Source organism: Arachis hypogaea, chromosome 12 (genome assembly GCF_003086295.3).
Source record: "Arachis hypogaea cultivar Tifrunner chromosome 12, arahy.Tifrunner.gnm2.J5K5, whole genome shotgun sequence".
Classification (NCBI taxonomy): domain Eukaryota; kingdom Viridiplantae; phylum Streptophyta; class Magnoliopsida; order Fabales; family Fabaceae; genus Arachis; species Arachis hypogaea.
In genome coordinates this window covers 7,128,653-7,143,350 of record NC_092047.1, presented here as the reverse complement: position 1 = coordinate 7,143,350, position 14,698 = coordinate 7,128,653, and the positions used below count along the sequence as shown (strand labels likewise).

Sequence of the window (14,698 nt, the reverse complement as noted above, 5' to 3'; positions counted from 1 at the left end):
ATAGGCAGAGTTATGCTAACTGATCTTAATTAATTCTAATTATACTCTAACAATTTAGATCATTATTTTAAAAAATAAAAAAGAATTATATGAAATTAATCATAAACGAATTGGAAGTGATGGAAAAAAAGAAAAAAGAAGAGCAATTTTTTTTATTAAACTTGGCTATGTTAATTTCAGTTTATTGATAAAATAATACTAACATTGTTTTACTCATTTATTTAATTGAATGTTGATGATTGATATTTTTATATTTTAGAGATTCACTATTCAAAAGTTTACTAGTAATAGCTTTCTTCGTAAAAATATATGTAATATATTCCTACATTTTTTTTTCTAATTTGATATATGAAAAGGATCACTAAAAAATTAAATTAATTATTTACAAAGTTAAATCTTAAATAATAATTAATTAAAATAGATGCATATCAGTTATAAATAATTTTAAACATATTTATATATCATGTTTGTATACATGTCCTTCTTGTATATTCTAATATAGGGTAATATAATGTATATAATTTAAGTGAACTGCTTGATTCCAAGTTGGGAGCCAAACAATGAATGAATTATGTCTGACCTATAGAAGATAGTACTAACTATTAAGTGTATTCAATATATTTTAATATTCTTAAAATATATTGAATACATGTTTTAAGAATATTTCTAATAATTTTTTTAAATATATTTTTGAGAAAAACCTAAAATAGTCCCTATAATTATCTCGAAAGACAACAAGGCTCTTAACAAAAAAAAATCCAATCCGACCACTGACAATTACTTCGAAAGGACAACGAGGTTCCTGTGTCAAAAAAAAAGAGTTAATGTTGTTTTTTTTTACACAGAGGCTAATCAGTCCCAAAAAAAATATCACAGACCGGATTGGATGTTTTTTTCTTGGAGGTCTCGTTGTCCTTTCGAAATAATTGTCAGGGTCGAGTGGTTATTCACTCTATATTTTTTAATAATATTAAATATGCTTTAGCTTACAAACTAGGGTGTCCTTCTTTTTATTTAATATATGTTTAGAAGTATGTAGATATGGAGGAGGTAGGTGAATATCATTAGATGTATTAAATTACATCAAGTTCTTCTAATAAACATAGCACAAGTCAGTGGTTGAGAAGACTCAGAGGATCCATAATTCGATATACTTGTGGAGGTAGTTGAATATTATTATTATTATTATTATTATTATTATTATTATTATGCTATAAAATGAGAGCGTGTGAGATACTTTAAAGACATCATTGCCAAGTGTCCATACATAACATCATACTTTCAAAGTTTCCATTCATAGTGTGATTTTCATTTTTTTTCCTCTCTTGGAATTGAGATATTCGGATCCATTTCTAAGGAAACTTGAAATTCCAACTGAAAATTCCAAAGATGTGTATGTAACTATGTATGTTCATCTATAAATGTTATCATGTCCTTTGGTTTGTGGCAGAGAATTTAATGGCTTTTTAGAAAAACAATCATTCATTCAATTTATTACACATACCTGTCAACTTTCAACTACTTATCTATAAATATCATCCCAAGATAAAGACACCCCAAAGTTTTTAGCACCATGCTTTGTCCTCATCCTTATTCCTAGAGAACAAAGCAATGAAATTTGAGTCAATCATCATCATTTATTAACCCAAAAAAAAAAAAAAGGATAGTAGCTGAAGAGTTTTCTGAATACTCTTTTGTTCTCTCTATATGTGTGTATCTGTTTATAATTCAGCATCCAATCATCCATAGTAGCAGGTGAAAAGTTCAGATTTTGAATTGTGTTGGGGACTCAAATCACCAAAATAGTGATGGTTTTGAGTAAAAGAAGTGTTTTTGGCACCAAGATTGAGATGGGGTTTGGCTTCATGGTTTTGGTTTTGGTGGCTTTATTGTTCAGTTTTAGTCCTATTTGTGTGTTTGGGGAAAAACATGGAAACCCTCAGAACCAGAAGAAGCTGAGGTTTGACAAAAATGGAGAATTCAAGATTCTTCAGGTTGCAGACATGCACTATGCTAATGGAAAGTCCACACTCTGCTTGAATGTGTTACCTTCACAGAATGGTTCTTGTTCTGATCTCAACACCACTTCTTTTGTTCAAAGAATGATCCTTGCTGAGAAGCCTAATCTCATTGTCTTCACTGGTATTGTATAGTATATATATAGTATTCACTATTCAGTTCTTGTTATATCTTTAGATTTTCATGTCATTTCTTTCTAATTATTATAGATATCTTACTGTTGTTTAACTTTCCTTTTTTCTTTGTTTCGGGTTCCGGGTTTAGGATAACAGGGTGTTTTTTAAGTAAATTTTCATTTTAACCCAAATCGGCTAAAATTTGAATGAATTTGTTAAAAGACTTTTAAAGAATATATGGATTTAAGGTTTCTAGTTTTGGTAAAAAAATAGTTCACACCCCAACATTTACTAATCAAACTATCAAAGACAAAGATCATGGAGTGTGTATATACATATTAGTTTTTAGTTTGTAATTTACTTTTTCTTCTAATTCTAATCTTTGTTTGTATGGGTAAACAAGTTATAATTTGTATTTAAATACATTGGTATGATGACAATGGATAAAAAAATAAGTGACAGATACAATCATAGTAACTAAAATCTAGATTTTCTTCTTAAACATCTTCCGATATTACAATTTTAAATGAGGTTTTACGTGAAATTTCGATTTTCTCTGCCTTGGATACAACAGAACAAAGATAGTATAAGATAACTTAAGGTGCAAATTTTTATTGTGATGTGGCAGGTGATAATATCTTTGGTGCTGATTCCTCGGATTCGGCGAAATCAATGGATGCTGCATTTGCTCCTGCAATTGCATCAAACATTCCTTGGGTAGCTGTTTTGGGAAATCATGACCAAGAAGGATCCCTGCATAGGGAAGGAGTGATGAAATACATTGTTGGTATGAAGAACACATTGTCTCAATTCAACCCTTCAGATGTTCACACCATTGATGGTTTTGGAAACTATAACTTAGAAGTTGGAGGAGTTGAAGGCACTGATTTTGAAAACAAATCAGTGCTCAATCTTTACTTCATTGATAGTGGAGATTATTATAAGGATCCTTCAATTTCTTTTTATGATTGGATCAAGCCATCACAGCAACTCTGGTTCCAACAAACATCCGAAAAGCTCCAGGTACTGTTCTATTGTTTGGTTTTGAAAACAGAAAAAGATTGAATACTGAGAACAGAAAAAGACTAAACACAGATTATTTGTTACTTGTGCAGAAAGCATACAAAAGTGGACCAATGCCTCAGAAAAACTCTGCTCCTGGTCTTGCATACTTTCATATACCATTGCCTGAGTATGCTAGTTTTGACAAATCAAACTTCACAGGTGTCAAACTTGAACCCGATGGCAATGGCATTAGTTCTGCTAAAGTGAACTCCGGCTTCTTTGCGACATTAGTCCAAGCTGGAGATGTGAAGGCAGTTTTCACCGGCCATGATCACCTCAATGACTTCTGTGGTAAGTTAACCGGCATAAACCTATGTTATGCCGGAGGATTCGGATACCATGCATATGGAAAGGCTGGATGGTCTAGGAGATCAAGAGTGGTGGTAGCTCGCTTGGAGAAGACGCCGGAAGGAGCTTGGGGAGATGTCAAGTCAATAAATACCTGGAAACGCCTGGACGATCAAAATTTTACTCAAATTGATGGACAAGTCCTTTGGAGCAAGAGCTTTGGAAGTAAGATATCCTGGAATACTTGCAGTAATCTTTTGGCTTTCTTGTTACTAAATTATGTTACCAAATTTTCTTAGCATATTGCAAATGAAAAATCATCATGTTGTTACTTTAAGAGAAGGGGGAAAGTGGGATATGGAAAATTATTGTGTTGTAAACTAAAGTCCTCTGAAGGAAATTAGATAAACAATGCTAAATTATTATGTGATTTTAGAACAATGTTTATTGCATAATTATGAACTACCTATGGTTTTTGTGTTATGTTCTTGTCATGTGAAAAATCAGTGCCTAGAGGTTCATCATGTTCTTATTACTAAAAAAATTAATGTGCTCTATGTTGTTCTTTTTTGGATTTCATTGCAGGAAAACCATAGGTGAGACAAACAAAATAGTGGGGAACTTTGAGAATCTAAAAAGTGATGCAGACAAGTGATAGTATCCACATACATGACATGAAGATGATTTACCTTGGAGTTTGTTATAAGTTGCTATAAATTATATTGTTGTACTTGTTAAGATGGGGATGATTCATCAATTTTGATGCTATCTAGCAGTTAATTTTTTTTTGTCTTAAGCTATAGTAAATGAAAAAATGTTAATTTTAATTTTTGTTTTATATTTTTTTGGGACCACAATATGATTTGCAATTAATAGAGCAAAAGCATTTTCATGTGTGAGCATATGCTAAATTCTTTAGTGGTGAATAATAACTTAAGATATAATTGCTGTCCTATAATCTATGCAAAAATTGTGGTTACTTCTTGAATCTAAAATAAGAATTTGTACATTCAATTATCAATCTGTGCATGACATTGATATAGAAGTAGCCACATTAGTTACAAAACCATGTTTCATCAATGTTTCTCATTACAGGCTTGCACAATCTCACTCACAATTGTCCTTAACATTCTCACTTGGGGGTGAAAGCCTGAAAAATAGTAAAACATAAATAAGATCATCAAAAAACAAAAACATAATTGGAAATTGAAAGTCAAATTATTCAATCTAAATAAAAAAATCTTATATAGATACAAATCTAACACGTCATATCTAGACATGTTTACGATGAACATGTCTGAATATGAAGAGCTAGACTTGTATCTATACAAGAATTTCTTGATTGGTTCAACTTACAGCGAAAACAGTAGCATGGCCAGGATCAGCAAGGTGTGCAAAGAGGTTGTTGATAGGGCCGGTGCCGGTGTAAATGTGCTGGAACCATGCTCCCATGACAGCCAACATGGCCAACCTTCCATTCTTGATCTCCTTTGTTCTCAACTCCTTGATCTTCTCAGGTGAACCGCTTCCCCATCCGAGAGGGTCAAACCATAGGCCGCCGGGATACCCTACATCAGTTCCGGTGAGCTTGTTGTTAGGGAAGATAGGGTCAGTGTTAACACAGCCTGGCTTGATGATATCAGCCCATCTTCGTCCCTCGGCCCAGCCGATGAAGATGAGCTCAACTATGAAGAGTGTGGTGGTGTCTGTGAAGTACTCTTGCTCCCCAGCAGTATACCATGAAGGTGTGTTTAGGATCCCAATCTTGGTTAGGAATTCCGGGATGAAGATGCCGGCGGCGCCTAACATAGCCCATCTGCAGTGCACAAGCTCTGCTTGAACATTCCATCTTAGGCTCTCTGGGTCAGATCCTGTTGAATCACAACTAGCTCTTATGAGTTTACGAGTCGAGTTCTACATTTCGAGTTAACCTTAGCTCCACGAGTTTAGGTGAACTCTCGAATTTGATAAAAATACTTGTATCGAGTTCATTTCAAGGATCTTCCTTAAAATGAATAATTTAGAAGTGTACATTCATCTTAAGAAAAATGTTCAGATGAAATCATTTGATTTGAGAATTTGATGAACATAAGAAACTTCAAACTTGGTCTAAATATTCTAATGGGTACTTCTAAGGATGCTAATTAAATTTCTATTAATCTCAACATTCTTAACAAAAATCACACATCAAACTTCATACCTTAATATCAATTTAGTATCAAACCATGAGTAAAAGTGAAAACAAAGAGTAGATTTTCAGTGTGAAAACTACAAATTCTGATTCAAAATATATATCAAGTTGACAAACTAGAACAACAAACTATCAATACATCCAAACAATACTGAAAAACAATGTATCTCGACAATAGATTGTCAAAATACATCGTTTTTTTAGTATTCTACTTTATCTAAATCGACAATTATTTTGAAACAGAAGTTACACAAGAATGTAAATAAAGTTAAATCGAACGCATCCGAATTAAAATCTGCAAATTGATTCACAGTTACCAAGTCCTAGAGGATCAAATCCAAAGTCTCCGGGGAGACTGCCATCGAGCCAAGGCGGAGGAGTGCTGCCGGGGAACCAAAGAGGCCTATCAGGATCAGCTGCTACACACACTGTGGTGCTGGATCTAGCTCCAGTAGTTGGTGCTGTGAAGTTGTTCAACTTAAGCTTCCTTCCACTAAGAAATGAAGCTTTTGTGGTTCCCAACTGTGATCCATTCTTCTGAGAACTGCATACACAAAAAAAAAATCAATCACCAAATCAGCTATGTATATTCTATATATGTAATTTCGTATTCTAACATATACTTTATACGAGTGTCAAATCATAGCTAGATATACAATTATGGTGGAAACTAAGGTGCAGTTAACATCATGCGAAGATGATAGCTGAGAGTCGATAGATAATAATTTAGTCAAATTAATTATTTAACCACTCTCAACTATCAACTTCTAACTTCACGTGAAAGTTATCTGCACCTGAGTTTTCACATATAATTATTTTTGTGTCAGAATTTCTGCAACAAAAAAGTTTAGAATTTAATTCTTAATACTTGTTCTTTTGAATAAAGATAGAATTTAACCTAATTTATGCCTTTCATTTGGATCAATGCATGACAAATCTTTTCACATACTATTAACCAATAATACACAAAATATGATTATGTTCCAACTAATTTGACTCATATAGATGCTCTTTCCGTTCAAAAATACATGTGAAATTGATAAGATTGGTGTATGAAAAAGTCATAGTATCTAATACATTAAACTTTTCATGTAACAAATTTTATTAAGCAATGTGATAGTTATTCTTGGAAGAAAAAAATAAAATAAAATAAAATATAAGAACATGATGAAGAAAAGATTGTGGTGGAACTTGCCTTGGGGAAGAGATGGCAACAGCTGCAATGGCAGAGGAAGCACAAGCAGAAGCCATGGCTGAGGAACCCAGCTTAGTTGATGACTGAGGAAAAGAAAAGGAAAATGCAATTATTATTATAATTATTTTTGGTTACTATATGCAAGATTTTCTTATCTCAATGGATAGGTATGGGAACTATAAATTAGATGGTGTGTTGCCACGTGGCATGTAGAATCCAATTGGATAGATTTACATGGGAAAAAAAATCAGAATCTAGTGGTTCACATTTGAGAATCTGAGACAAAATTCTGTGGCACCGCAAAATAATGGATCAAAGATCAATAATCAATTTGTGGGACGATATAGGTCTCTTAAATTAAATTAAAATGAAAAAAAGAAAGAATAAGACCAAGTTGACTTAACTCACTTCACATCCACTTTCATCAAGTATATATATATAATTGATAAGAATTCTCTTGTTAAGACTCTGTGAACAATTAAATAAAATCTTAGATTAATATTAGAACAATCACAATGATTTAAAAAAAAATTTAATGTCCAAAAATTTTCTGAAAAATAACTGCTGGATTATCATTTATTTAAGAAATAGATGTGATAGAATGAAAAAAAAAATTAAAAGACATTTTTTTGTTTTGATAAAAAAAAAAAACAAACAATGTCAATTTTATTTGAAAGAATCAAAATTTTTTTATTTATTCTAACTTACTATCTTCTAATAAAAATTTATTAAAGTCCGGTTGTGAGGTCGAAATATTAAGTATGAATCATAGTTCTAATACTTTATAAAATCTATTTTATATATTCCGTGCTCCAGATACTAGAAAATAATATCTGACGGGATAAAACCATCTCTATTAAGATGACAGATCCTTTATTTTTGTTCTGTATTTACAATAAGATCAATTAGAACAAGTCACACACTCATATTTCAGAAATAAAGAAAGAACGAAATTTCACGGTCAAACTACCAAATTCAAAATGAACTGAGCTAGAAATAAAAAACCAAAATGGGTAAATTTATCCCTTTTATTTAAAAAAAGATATAAATAAAAAGATAATTAGTCGGTTCTTATGAATCTAATTCATGGTTGAATTAATTCACATTTTCATCAAGTTTCAAGATTTTTTCACATTAGAAGACTTGATCACAGAATCTCTAAAAAGTTTGAGGTTGATTGAAAATATTTGAACTATAAATACTTGATTAAAATTTTTTTGTAGTGTAAAGTTTTTTTACAAACTTTTAAATTTACAGCAACATAATTAAAAAATGTTTAAAATTATAAGTATCTAGGGTAATTAAATATGATATATATGAGAAAATAACAAAAATTCTCTGGTAACTGGCTAGCATAAAATTTTGAATGTATAATCGGTAATTATTTTTTGGTTAATTATTAGCTGATTTTTGTTATTTCTTAATTGAACCGAAATAACTATAATAAAAATAATTTTATAAAGACAAATCTAACTATATTAGACCCACTTGTATTTACAAATTAATTATGTAAAATTAGATTAGTTGCAGTAGTTAGTTATAAACGTTAGTTTTTTACTCTTCAATCACTTGTATATAAAATCTAATCTCTCTCATTCATTACTTGATGAAAATGAAATCATTTTTCCATTTTCTGAAATCACTGGTTTAACATGGTATCAGAAGAAATTTTCTAACTTTACCTCTCTCTTCCGCTCTCAACACCACTTCTTCTATCCTCTTCAAGCTTCTTCCAGAACCTTTCTTTTTCCTTTCTTGCTACCAATTTCTACATCAATGGCGGACCCCTTCTTTCTCGCTCCGGCTGATCAACCGAACTTGGTGTTAGTAACACAGTAACTTACGGAAGAGAACTATCATTTTTGGAGCCGTGCCATGAAGAAAGCCCTAAATGCGAAACGCAAACTCGGTTTCGTTACTGGAACCATTCCCCGGCCTGATCATGCGCTCGATCCAGAGCAATTTGAGACTTGGCAATGTATCAATGATGTAGTAAGTACCTAGATTTTGAATTCTGTGTCCAAAGAGATTGCTACCTCGCTAGTGTATGCTGATTCTGCTGAAGAGCTTTGGAATGATCTTAAAGAAAGATTTCAACATGGAAATAGCCCTCGAATTTTCGAAATCAAAAGGGAATTGATGAATTTACATCAAGGTGCCCTAATAGTCTTGCAATACTTTACGAAGATCAAGGTCCTTTGGGAGGAATTGAACTCTTATCGCCCAGTCCAATGCAATTGTGGAGATGCTAAACGCCTAAACCGCTTCAAGAATTCTTGCAAGCTGAGTATGTGCACTATTTTTTCATGGGTTTGGACGATTCTTTCACGCAAAACAGAGGCCAGATCTTGCTTATGGAGCCCTTACCTGCAATAAACAAAGTTCTGTACTTCTGTCCTTAGTGGTTCAAGAAGAGAAACACCGCTCTTTGGGGAGCCCATCAGTCCCGAATCAACTTACCTTCTTAGCAAGAAACCAGAACATATCAAATCCCTCAGGAAAAGGAAGGGGATTCACGAAGAAGGATAGACCTTTGTGCTCACACTGTGGATTGCTTGGATACACAGTGGACAAACGTTACAAAATACATGGTTATCCACCAAGCTATGGCAAAGGCAGAGGAACTAGACAATCTGCGCACAATATTACTGATAACGTCACTGAGGCACAGTGTCCAGAATCCAATTCAAGCCTAACTCTGAGTGCAACTCAGATCCAGCAGTTAATGAACTTGTTGAATAGTTACAAGATTCAAGAAATACCAGTAAATGCAGCAACTGAAGTGTCTACTCCAGCAGGTATTGTCCTCAACACCTCAATCTCAAGATCAAAACTATCAAAACATGATTGGATTCTTGATAGTGGAGCCACTATCCATATTGCTTGTGATCTATCCCTTTTTCATTCAGTTCACCTATCTCAGAATTATTCTGTTTCACTCCCCAATAATGCCAAATTCAAAGCCAAGTTCATCGGCACTGTCATTATCAGTTCAACCATCATCTTAAAAAATATTTTATATGTGCCAGATTTTAGTGTCAATTTGCTCTCAGTGTCTTCCTTCCTTAAAGCCACTATACTCATAATAATAATTAACTCTTGTAATTTCACTATTCAGGACAACAAGTCACAGAAGAAGATTGGGAATGGTGAGCTTGATGGAGACTTATATATCCTAAAAGCTTCAATTCCCTCCAACCAATTGATAATACAAAAAGATAATCATAGCATAAATTTGTGCAATAATTCACAGTTATGGCATTCTCGTTTAGGTCATGCTTCAAATAAAGTTTTGAACTCTCTTACTTCGGTCTTAGAATTTTCAAATAAAGATAGTTTGCTTACGAAAAAGTCTAATTGTCATGTCTGTCCATTAGCAAAATTCAAGCAACTTCCTTTTGAATCCAACAATAATTTGTCTTTATATCCTTTTGATCTTGTACATTGTGATGTATGGGGACCTTACCATGTTCCAACCTATAATGACAGGAGATATTTTCTTACATTGGTTGATGATGCTACTCGTTTTACATGGATTTATTTGCTAACTAACAAATCTGAAGCTGCAGCATGTATGAAACAATTTTACTCATTGATAGAAACTCAATTTAACAGCAAGATCAAGTGCTTCAAGTCTGATAATGCCAAAAAGTTAGCAATCACTGATTTTTTATAGGAACGGGGAGTCCTCCATCAATTTTCTTATCCATACAAACCTCAACAGAATGCAGTAGTGGAAAGAAAACATCAACACTTGTTGAACGTGGCCAGAGCCCTCTATTTCCAATCCCAAGTCCCCATTGTTTTTTGGGGAGAATGTGTTTGTACTGCTGTTTTTCTAGTAAACAGAACCCCAACCCCACTTCTCAACATGAAGACTCCATTTGAGAAACTCTTTAAAAAACAACCAAATTATCAAGCTCTAAGGGTTTTTGGTTGCCTTGCATATGCTGCTACAAAATTAGACTCCAGACCTAAGTTTAATCCTAGAGCAGACCAAACGGTCTTCTTGGGATACAAAGGCTACATGCTTTACAATCTCAAAACAAAATAATTCTTCATCTCTAGAGATATCATCTTTCATGAAGAGACACTACCCTTCACTAAAAGCCCTCACACCTTTATACTCCCTGACCCGTTTGATCACATTCCACTCCCAAAAGTCACTGATGACTTAACACTCCCTAATATTCCTACCACAGAGAACACACAATGCCTTTCAACAAACTCCTCTAGCTCCCACCAAAATGCCTCACATCAAACAGCTCCCTCCACCAATTCTAACCCACCCCGAAGAACCACCAGGACCATTCAATTACCAAGATACCTAAATGACTATGTATGCAACCTTAATACACCCTACCCTATTACCAACTACATAAGCAACCATAGACTCAACCACATCTACCATGCAGTAATCTATCAAGTCAGTACTATACCTGAACCTCAATTTTATCACCAAGCAGTACATCACTATGAGTGGCGGCAGGCAATGAAGGAAGAGCTGGACGCTCTGGAATCCAATCACACTTGGGAGTTGGTTCCTCTACCTCCTAACAAAAAGGCAGTCGGTTGTAGATGAATTTACAAAGCAAAGCTTAAGACTGATGGTAGTTTGGAAAGATACAAAGCCAGGCTCGTTACCAAAGGTTACACGCAACAAGCTGGCATTGACTTTAAAGACACATTCAATCCAGTAGCCAAGGTCTCGATAGTTAGAGTTTTACTCTCCATTGCAGCAGTGAAAAACTGGAATTTCGTGCAATTGGACATAAATAATGCATTTTTAAATGGGAGTTTGGATGAAGAGGTCTACATGGAGATTCCTTTGGGGCATCCAAAACGAAACCAAGAACTTGTATGCCGACTTACTCGATCTCTATACGGCCTAAGACAAGTTTCCCAGCAGTGGTTTAATAAATTCTATTATACTCTCAAACAACATGGTTTTCGTCAATGCAAGAGTGATTATTCTTTATTCTCTATAGGAGAAGGCTCCTCAATCACCTTTTTACTTGTCTATGTTGATGACATAATCATTGCCGGAGTAAACAATGATATAGTACAACAAATACAGCAAAGGCTTCAATCAGTCTTCAAGTTAAAAATCTTGGGAGATCTCAAATTTTTACTAGGGTTAGAGATTGCAAAATTCAGAAAAGGAATTTTACTTACACAGAGGAAGTATACTTTGTCTCTACTCGAAGACACTAATTTTCTACACTGCAAGCCAGCTTTAATTCCAATGGAAGCAAACATTAAATTGAGGGCCAAAGAAGGTGACAAGGTTGAAGATGCATCAGCCTATCGAAAATTGATTGGACGACTCATGTATCTCACAATCTCTAGACCAAACATAACATTTGCAGTGACAAAACTAGCCCAGTTTATGTCTGACTCAAGAGTTTCACACCTCAATACAGTTCACCAAATCTTAAGATATCTCAAAGCAGCACCGGGTCAAGGTATTCTTTTCTCCTCAAACTCGAAGTTCAACTTGTCAATCTACACTGATGCAGATTGGGAGAGCTGCCTCGATACTAGGAGGTCTACTATCGGCTACTGCACTTTCTTGGGGGATTCCTTAATTTCGTGAAAAAGCAAGAAGCAACCTATTGTATCAAGAAGCTCAACCGAGGCTGAGTACAGGGCTATGGCCAATGCTGCTTGTGAAGTTGTTTGGCTGACCAATTTACTGAGGTTCATGGATATCACCGTTGAATCTGTCATGCTTTTTTGTGATAACCTTTCAGCTATTCAATTAGCCTCTAATCCAACCTTCCATGAAAGATCCAAACATGTTGAGATAGATTGTCATTTCATTCGCGAGAAGGTTGAAACCGGGTTCATCAAGTTAGTGCACATTCCAACCAAACATCAATTAGCCGATATCCTCACCAAAGCCATTTCAAAACCTCAATTCCTTTTCCTCATGTCCAAGTTAGGAACATACAATTTGTATGCTCCAACTTGAGGGGGATATTAGACCCACTTGTATTTACAAATTAATTATGTAAAATTAGATTAGTTACAGTAGTTAGTTACAAATGCTAGTTTTTTACTCCTCAATCACTTGTATATAAAACCTAACCTCTCTCATTCATTACTTGATGAAAATGAAATCATTTTTCCATTCTCTGAAATCACTGGTTTAACAAACTAGAAACATTTGTAAAATATAAAGTATGTAGATTGTGTCATTGTACTATTATAGAAGCAAACGTTTCTTTGTTTTTTAATTAAAAGGTTTAATTATTCTGCAGGTTTTTATAGTTTCACCGAATTTTCAATTAGGTCCCTATATTTTTTTTCAATTGGGTCCCTGCACCTTAATATTTTTTTCAATTAAGTCCCTGTTAACGTTTACTGTTCAAAAAAACGTTAGTGAGTTGTGAAATGACTTATTTACCCCTTCTCTCTATAAACACTCTATGTGTCTGAGTTATCTGAGGTTTCTCTTCTTCTCCGTTTTCCATTTTCAATTTTCATCTTCCCCAAATTTACGCCTCAAAGTCAAGGAACCTCATTCATTCTCTCTTCGGGAAGATGTGTTTCCAGGAGCTCCAACCCGAAGGAAAGAAGACATCTGTGTTTCTATGGAGAGGCAGTAACCGTCCGCCATTCCTCAGCCGTTTCTGACCATGGTAGGAGGTATGTTACTTATGGGAAGATACCAAAATGCAACTTTTTTTAGTGGATTGATGATTTTGGGTGGATTGAGGTTGATGGCAGTGCAAAGAATAGGTGGCCAAAGGAAAAGGAAAGGCAGATTCACTGTTTTTGTGGTGACACTCTGAGTCTTCAAATTTCAGAAACAACAAAGAATCTTAATAGAAGATTTATTTCTTGCCCTAACAAAAGATGCAAATTTTTTGAGTGGGTTGATGAAGTTGGTGCAAGAAGTAATGTGTCTGCTGCTGCTGTTGGAGTTGTTGGAACACAAAATTCTGCTAAGTTGGAGGGTGAAATATGGAAATTGGATGCACAAGAAAGAAAGATAGAGAGACTAAACGTGGAGATGAAGAGATTAATTGTTGAAGCCAGAGAAATAGATGCTTGTGTGGGTAGATTGGATGACAATATGAAAATTCAATGTAAAATGCAATATATGCTATTTATGTTTTTGCTAGTCTTAATAATTAGAATGTGGTTTGCAAGAGTTTAGAGTTATCTGAAATTGTAATGTAAGAGATTCTATGGCTTCAAACTAATTAAAGCTAATTATGTTTAGTTTGAATAAATTTTGCATTTTGATGTATTTTGTGTGTGTATAACAATAAAATGATAGTTGGAAAAAAACTTTATCAATGTGAATATTTGAAGTTCTACAATTGACAATAACTTGCAGAAAAAAGTGGCCATATAATCTGCCACATATATAGGATTTTCATTAAATAAGTGTTCCTGTAAACCATACGTATACAAAATATCACAAAATAAGTGGTCATATAATATGCCACATACCTAATCCAAAATAAAAATTCAAGAAGTGTAACAATTAAAAGTGGTCCAACCTAATTCCAAAACATCAAAATAGTGGTCATATCCACATAATAAACAGTGACCACAGAGACACAAAACATGACAAAATATACTATTTAATAGCAACCCCAACAATCCTAACTATAAATTTAATCAGACTTCAGTCATCACTTAGGTCTATATATAGATTAGGTGCCCCTTTTTGCTTCCTCACTCCTAACTTTAGCCGCCCACTTCTCCTCACACCAAATACTTTTGTCATTGGTAAAGGTTGAGAAGATGCTCTAGGTGGTTGCTGAGAATCTACACTTGCCACATCTAGGAGAGGCTGGGAGGCTGGCT

At 34.1% G+C, this 14,698-nt stretch overlaps 2 protein-coding genes and 1 pseudogene across 3 annotated transcripts; 2 read left to right on the top strand and 1 right to left on the bottom strand.

Moving 5' to 3' along the window:
• The first annotated feature begins 976 nt into the window (after positions 1–976).
• Positions 977–4,399, top strand: LOC112726628 (probable inactive purple acid phosphatase 29). 2 transcript variants are annotated; one of them, XM_025776104.3, is made up of 4 exons: positions 977–2,142; positions 2,764–3,158; positions 3,251–3,713; positions 4,074–4,399. In XM_025776104.3, exons 1-4 carry the CDS (start codon positions 1,809–1,811, stop codon positions 4,082–4,084), a joined length of 1,203 nt encoding a protein of 400 aa, XP_025631889.1. In that variant the 5' UTR covers positions 977–1,808; the 3' UTR covers positions 4,085–4,399. The 2 variants fall into 2 exon arrangements, with proteins under 2 accessions (XP_025631889.1, XP_025631888.1); XM_025776103.3 differs by lacking the exon at positions 4,074–4,399 and having other exon boundaries at positions 3,251–3,929.
• Positions 4,400–4,448: 49 nt separating this feature from the next.
• LOC112726629 (chlorophyll a-b binding protein 7, chloroplastic) lies at positions 4,449–7,346 on the bottom strand. Its single transcript, XM_025776105.2, has 4 exons — positions 6,875–7,346; positions 5,997–6,223; positions 4,845–5,359; positions 4,449–4,638 (listed from the first exon to the last, which is right to left on the bottom strand). The coding sequence occupies exons 1-4, from the start codon at positions 6,928–6,930 to the stop codon at positions 4,621–4,623; spliced, it is 816 nt and encodes a 271-aa protein (XP_025631890.1). The 5' UTR covers positions 6,931–7,346; the 3' UTR covers positions 4,449–4,620.
• A 537-nt stretch (positions 7,347–7,883) lies between these two features.
• On the top strand, positions 7,884–12,470 carry LOC140176596 (uncharacterized; annotated as a pseudogene).
• The last annotated feature ends 2,228 nt before the right edge of the window (positions 12,471–14,698 follow it).

Bases quoted from the DNA above. Each gene is read 5' to 3' on its own strand.
- LOC112726629 (XM_025776105.2), bottom strand. From the start codon at position 6,930: ATGGCTTCTGCTTGTGCTTCCTCTGCCATTGCAGCTGTTGCCATCTCT. The intron at 6,224-6,874 runs GCAAGTTCCACC...TTGTGTATGCAG, and splicing joins GTTGCCATCTCTTCCCCAAG to TTCTCAGAAGAATGGATCAC. The intron at 5,360-5,996 runs GTAACTGTGAAT...GTGATTCAACAG, and splicing joins ATTTGATCCTCTAGGACTTG to GATCTGACCCAGAGAGCCTA.
- LOC112726628 (XM_025776103.3), top strand. From the start codon at position 1,809: ATGGTTTTGAGTAAAAGAAGTGTTTTTGGCACCAAGATTGAGATGGGG. The intron at 2,143-2,763 runs GTATTGTATAGT...GTGATGTGGCAG, and splicing joins TAATCTCATTGTCTTCACTG to GTGATAATATCTTTGGTGCT. The intron at 3,159-3,250 runs GTACTGTTCTAT...TTACTTGTGCAG, and splicing joins AAACATCCGAAAAGCTCCAG to AAAGCATACAAAAGTGGACC.